Genomic DNA, 6,989 nt, shown 5'->3' with positions numbered 1-6,989 from the left:
GGGGAGAGAGAACGTGTGAGACATGAAACGGAGGCTTTGCTGTTGGCCCTCGCCCATCCTGTGAGAGAGATGCTATTGTTCCCTGGCCCAAACAAGAAGCATGCAATGTTTCTAACCAAGCCTACACTGGCTGTTAATCATATGATGAGCTCTCCCTTTCAGTGTCTCCAACGTTGTCTGTCTCAGCGGGGGGGTTAGAGGGGGATGGAATTCAAAATGTACTTGAGTAAAAAGTATGAAAAGTGTTTGCATCAAAATCTACATAGAGTACAAATGTAAAAGTGCAAAATGTTTGAAAATAGCAGATCTACAAGCTCACAACGTCTCACACTGTTTTCAATATATTCAAAAGGTATAAAATGGGGCTAAAGTGGTTAATGTATGTTTTATAATATTGTAATTTATATCTGCAAAGTAACTATAGGAGTTTTCAAATTAATGTAGTGGAGTAAAAGTACAATATTTGGATCTGCGATGTAGTGGAGTAGAAGTAAAAGTATTGGAAATTGGAAATACTCAAGTAAAGTACAAAATACATCAAAATTGTACAGTACTTAAGTAAATGTACTTAGTTACTTCACACCACTGGTAGTATGGACACAACATGGACAGTGCCAGGAGAGCTCCAACAAGCAATCTCTGTACACCATGTACTGTAGCTGGGCATGTCTTACACTGGAGGGGAGCTACTGTAAAAGCATGACAATGTCATGAAGACGTAAAGAAATGGTGTTGTGTGTCTGTACAAAGCTCATATTTGAAAGCTGATAGTCCATCATATTAATACTGACATATTAAAAACAACTTAAACCCTCCTAGTGTCCCTATTAGCCCTATTCACGGCCCGCCCACTCAGCACATTTCTCAGCAACTTCCTGGTGCTGATGTCAGTTTTGAAGGGGAAATTAATACAGAAATAGCTGGACTTAAAGCCAACAAATCATTATTTCGAACGGTAAAGTAAATTATAATGCTTTGTGCCTTTTACTATCTTGTGTTCTTGATCATGCTAGCCGTATTTTATACTTTACTATTCGGAAATTGCATTAAATTTGCGATTTCTGTGTTAACTCTATGGGCTTTTAGCAGGGTTTTACCCTTCAAAACGTGACTTCAGCACCAGGGGGATGCTGAGTGGGCGGACCTAATTCTGGCTGGGCATGTCATAATAGGCAAACATTTGGCGAAAATAGGCCAACAGATCTACAAGCTCACAACAGATAGAATACTAACGCATTGTGAATTTATACAGTAGATTTTTTTATTTACAGGATAATTGGTGTAAATGCGGGCACAAGGTATAAACCCCTGGTGGACCACGTCAACTACTGTAAGTACAGTATACAGTATGGTTAATGTGGTTACACTGAATGAAAGGCACACTCCAAACAAGTAGCGCCACCACTACAGTTTATTTGTTGTTGTTTCTTTGTTTGTTTTTTAAACTGTCTTGGAGCTATACCACAAGTAATAAGTAGCAGTCATACACATGAGCAATTAATAACTCAGCTATGATGTAATCATTAGGAGCCATCTTGTGGGTTTAAATATAAGTTTCATCCTTGTAAAACAGTTTTCAGAAGACAGTCACAGTGGACAAATGTCCCTCTCACACATTAGAAAGACAATATCAGTCACCAAAACCAAGCATGTGTGTTCTCAATGAGTCTAACATGGTTAAAATGAGTTTATATAGCATGTCTGATCATATCAAATATCTAATCTATTGTGATATATAGTGGGGTAAAATGAGAGGGAGGGTTGTGTTCCAGGATTTATGAACCTTGTACACCAGGCGAAAGGTATCTCCACACCACAACTATAATGATGACAGTAATGAATGATATATTTTAGTTATTATAGTGTTTGGTGTGGACGTACTTTTAACGTCTGGCAAGCAATATAAATCGTTCAAATATGAATGAGGCTAGTCTCGCAAATCACCAGATTTATTTTGCATGCTGCAGTAGGCCAAGGAAGTACTGTACCTCCATTAATGTTTTTTACTGTATATTTCAATGTAGCTTTAATCCTACGAAGGTCACTGGCAGTCTAACCCAAATATGAAGTCATACGTCATAGATACATCACAGACAAGCACTCTTATAACATGTACTGCAACATGTAGTGCACTAAGTACTCTTACAATGGTCAGCTGATAGTGGTTGCTGCACTATTCATTCAACACAAACTAGTCTCACTAATTTGGCGGCTGGCTGCCACCACTAGAATACAGGAGCAGGAAATAGGATGAGCTTATATCGGAGTTATATATTTGGAAGCACTGACTATTCCAATCAGCCAATCACAATGCAAGGCGGGGACTGATTCTGATGTCACCACAGCCAATATAAAATGTGAAAAATAGAAATCCACGCTTGATTCATTCCGGTTTTGAAACCAATTCTTTGGGGCATTCTTATAGTCCTTAAGTGAATCCTAAGGAGGACTGAAAGAGACATAAACTAATCAAGGGTCTCTCGGAAGGATATCAACAAGATAATGGATGACCTTCCTGAAAGTGATGTGGGAGGAGCGGATCAGGAGAGAGAGGATGCCTCAGAACTGCCTCCGTCCGACGGGGAGCAGTCAGGTCAGCGACCACTGACGGAGGAAGAGATGGAGGGTGAGGAAGAGCTTCCAGTTGACGGTGACAACTCTGGGGAACTGTCTGACCGAGAGCAGTCAGATCCATCGGCTTTCACTGACTATGACCATCAATCTCAGCTTGGCAGTGACAGTGACTATGTCTTTTCACCAACAACCTCAGCAGAACACTATGAGGATCACCTAATGACAGATGAACAGATGATGGAGGGTGATGAAGAGGATGCACTCATCATTCTTGACCCTGAACATCCCCTGGTGGAAAGGTTCCAGGCTGCCTTGAAGAACCACCTTAGAAAAACGCTTGACAGGGTCAATATGGATTTGAGGGAAAAGGTTGCATTGGAGAAGACACAGTTGAAACGCAGAGATGAATTGGGTGAGAGTCTGTCCAGGGTACAGGAGCACCTGCTCACATGCCTGACCAGTCTAGAGGACCATCATCAGGCCATAGCACTGGCCGCAGCTGAGCGCCAGCAGGCCCAGGATCAGTTAGATGCCACAAAGAGACAGTATCACAACATAGCCAGCCAGGTTAGTGAAGAGGGCGCCCACGTGTCCCAAATACAGGCAGAGAAAGAGAACCTGAGGCTAAGACTCCATTACATGAAGGAGATTACCACTGAACTTCGATCTGACATCAAAGCCATGAAGACTGCCACCCACAAAGCTCAGGCTGAGAAGACACTGGCTGAGGATCAGAAATATGGGCAAGATTTGTATGTGGAGCGTCTGACAGAGGACATGGATAGACTGACAGAGCAGGTAGGTATTCATGAGGCCAAGACCATGGCACAGGTAAAAGAGACCCAAGCTGCCAAGGAGTACATCGCTGAGGCCACCATGGCGTTGGACTCTCTGCAAATGGAGCGTAGACAGATGCTGTCACAGTGGAACAGCAGTCTGGTGGCTTTGAGGAAAAAAGATGAAGCGTTTGCCGAAATGCAGAAGGCCCTACGAGTTGCCAACGAAGAACTGCTTTTACTGGACTATCAGATTCAAGACTACAAGAAAGCCATCATTAAGGAGCAAGATCGGAATGAGCAACTTCACGTGGACCTGAAGCAGGCCAAGCTGAACAGCGCTACTAACAAGATAATGATCGGTCAATCCCTGGCAGAACAGGAGGCCTTGCAGGTGGAGTACAACACCTACGACCGCACCCTTCAGGAGAAGAAGTGTCTCCTTGACAAGCTCAACAAGGAAAGTGACAAAAACCAAATACACCTGAGCAATCTGGCAAAACAGTTGGAAAATGAGAACGCTCTGAGTTTGGACCTGAAGGAGAAAATCATGGACCAGATACAGCAGGAGCTTGTGCATAACAAGGTTGCCAAGACCTCCAAGCTTCTCATTGACCAGCTGGCTGCTTCCAAGAAGGACAGGATCGCCCACTTGTGGCAGATGGAGGATGATATAGCAGCGGCGCGTTTGGAGAGCAGTGAAGTCAGACAGCGCCAGGCCGAATTGACCCGTGCCTTGGAGGATCGAGAGCTGGAGATCGTCAGGTACAATAGGCTGATCACTGAGAGCCAGACTAAGATCTCTGTCCGTGTCAATATCATTAAGAATAAGGGCATCAATATCAACACTCTCAAAACTAAGATCCAGCAGATTGAAGTAAGTAGTGGACAAGAAAACCTTAAATTATTCGAGCTGCAGACAGCTGCAGCCACATTGGCAAAGGAGCTTGAAGCACTGGACAACCAAATCAGTGAGGACCAGCAGATGTGGATGAGGCAGCAGCAGAAGCTAGTGAAACTGACACAAGAGAGGCAGGTGGCCCGAGAGGACATGATCCAACAGCAAACCCTACACATGGTCCTTGAGCAGAGGAAAATACGTATTGAGGGTGAGATTAACGGGCAACAGCGTGAGCTGGAACAGCTGGAGAGGGATAGGAGGACACTGATGTCAGACATAATGAGGCTCAACTCCCTACTCAATAAGAAGGGACAGATGCAACAGGACCTGGAGAACGAGAACATCCTGATGGAGAACGACTTTGTACGCAGAATAAAGGAGGCTGAGGAAGCGTCGATAGAGATGCAGATGAAACTGGAGAGCATCCTGGATGAGAAAGACCAACTGCTCAGCCACCTGGCTGCGGCCGAACACCAAGTCATGCTGTGGGAGAAGAAGCTGCAACTGACAAGGGAGGTTCGTTCATATATGGACGTGGGCCAAGATGAGATTAGTCTGATGAAGCTCGAGATTCATCGCATGGAGGGGAACTACAACCGGCTGATGAAGCAGCAGCAGCAGCTCATCAGGGAAAGCGAAGTGGCTGTGAACAAAAAAGACAGCATTGTTTTACACTGTGAGGCACAGGCTCGCACTGACCAAAAACAAGCGGCACATTCTGACCACCTGATCCGTATCAACCAAGGCCTGTGCCGCAAGATCCAGGAGAAACACAAGCAAGTGGTGAAGTATGAGCAGACGATCAAAGAGCTGCTCGAGAAAAAGGCAGATCTGGACAACAGCCTGGAGGAGAAGAAGCAGGAGCTAATCGAACTCAAAAGGCGCAGCGCTATCCTGGCCTCTGACCTGCATAACCTCCAGGACAAAAAGGACATGGACTTCAGCTCCTTGGTGGCTCTCCAGAATCGAGCCAACAAGTTGCAGGCAGTGCGCGAGGGTCGGTACAAGGCCCTCTCCAACAGCGATCAGGTTGAACACATGCTGGAGCGCCAGAGGGATCGTGTGCGCCAAGTGAGCACCATCGTAGACCGTATCTGTGACGAGTTCCCCCAGCACCAGGGAGCCCTTAGCAAGCTGAAGCGTATGCTGGAATCACGTAAACAGGCTCTGTAGCTTAAGACAGTGTTTCTCACTTTCACTTTCAAACTCCCCTTAATTCTGGCAGTGTATAAATGGAACCAAATGAACCTGTCATTTGGTTCCATTGGTACACTGCCAGAGTTACAGACGTGTATTGGTCAATTTAGACCCCATAAAGGAACCCACAGGAGGGATACTGCAGTTAGTTAGCTAGATGCATTAGTATCTAGGCTGGTTATACCAGGCTAGTGCGGGAGACTCTGGTGCCACTCATGGACATGGTGGATGTTATAGAGAGGGAGTTTTGACAAGTGGAGGGAGTTTTGACAAGTGGAACGTCTTTTTTACATTGTATTTATTTGTTTATTAGTGTGTTTGCTATAGGCAACACACAATTGTATTCGGTCCGAGAATGTTTTTGCCAGCAAAGTGAACCTGTGTTTTGTAAACTTTGAGTGATGTTAACCTTTTTCTGATCTCTGATTTGACAGTATAATGTCCAATTAGACAGGAGTGGCATCACAATATGTAATATAAATGTTAAGACGGAATTCATTTCCCAGCGGATTCCTTGTGACTCGCGTCACTGCAACCACACTTGCATTTAATATTTATCTTTTTTGAAAGTAGCTTTTCCTGCATTGTCAATCTATTCAACAGGACTGGCTGAGATTCTGAGAAGCTGTTGGTTGGTGAGAATGTGTGCTAATTAAACTATTAATTATCTCTAATGAGACTTGAGTTTAAACTATGTTAAACACATCAAAGTACAACATGGGATTTCTTCACTTTGATGAGTGCTATGAAGAATACATGCTGACAGAGAAGTAAGGAAACATCAGATATGTGCAAATGTTTCATTTGAACAACAAAAGACAGTCTAATTTTATTTATCTGTCTTCTAAACTATTAAATGGGTATCTCATAAAGCGTGATGGATTCTCAAATAGATTGTGATTGAATCCATTAGCCTGCTTCAATGAATGAAGATGGCACACATTCAATTCAACCAGGACTCAATATTGTGGGTCATTTCATAAACATTTTACACCCCAGAGTCTCAGAGATGAGAGCCTTTCAAAAAATATTATATTCCATTTGACCAGTTACAGGATAGTATACAGTAAGTGCTTTAAATGCCTTAGAATGAGGTGCATCAAAACAATAATTAGTACGGACCCTTAAGCATCCTTAAGAATCTGTTTTGCCATGTGTAAACGCCATTTTTGTTCACGTAGTATGAGACATTGAACACGACCAACACTAAGCCAAGAGCGGTGCAGCACCATATCAATAGCATCTCACTTTATTAATCTCTTTGAACACAGGATAATGCCTTGAGCAGAGACGATTCAGTTTTTTAAGCTGGAAAATCCACTTTCCCTCTCCTTACAAGGAGCTGTTCTCGGTAAGGTTTCACTGGAGGCCAATCTTAGCCCCTGACCTGGGTTGATTTGTTGTGAAGCGCATAGGCAAATTCTTAAGGCACACGTTGAAACACTTGCAGGGAGAAACATTGTTTGATGCACAGAGTGGAGTAAAAAAACAACAATCCTATTAAATGGTTCGAAAGCGGTTGTTGTATGGTGAAGCAGGGC

The 6,989-nt window shown here is 43.7% G+C and overlaps 1 protein-coding gene across 1 annotated transcript; it reads left to right on the top strand.

Moving 5' to 3' along the window:
• Positions 1-2,502: 2,502 nt before the first annotated feature.
• On the top strand, positions 2,503-5,424 carry LOC308297195 (coiled-coil domain-containing protein 40-like; the record flags this gene model as incomplete). Its single annotated transcript, XM_080740611.1, has 1 exon — positions 2,503-5,424. One exon carries the CDS (start codon positions 2,503-2,505, stop codon positions 5,422-5,424), a length of 2,922 nt encoding a protein of 973 aa, XP_080596737.1.
• Between the last annotated feature and the right edge of the window lie 1,565 nt (positions 5,425-6,989).

The sequence above is a fragment of the Nannobrachium achirus genome (assembly GCF_963921795.1).
Source record: "Nannobrachium achirus genome assembly, chromosome: 13".
NCBI lineage: Eukaryota > Metazoa > Chordata > Actinopteri > Myctophiformes > Myctophidae > Nannobrachium > Nannobrachium achirus.
The sequence above is the reverse complement of the archived record's forward strand: the minus strand, read 5'-3'. Positions and strand labels throughout refer to the sequence as shown.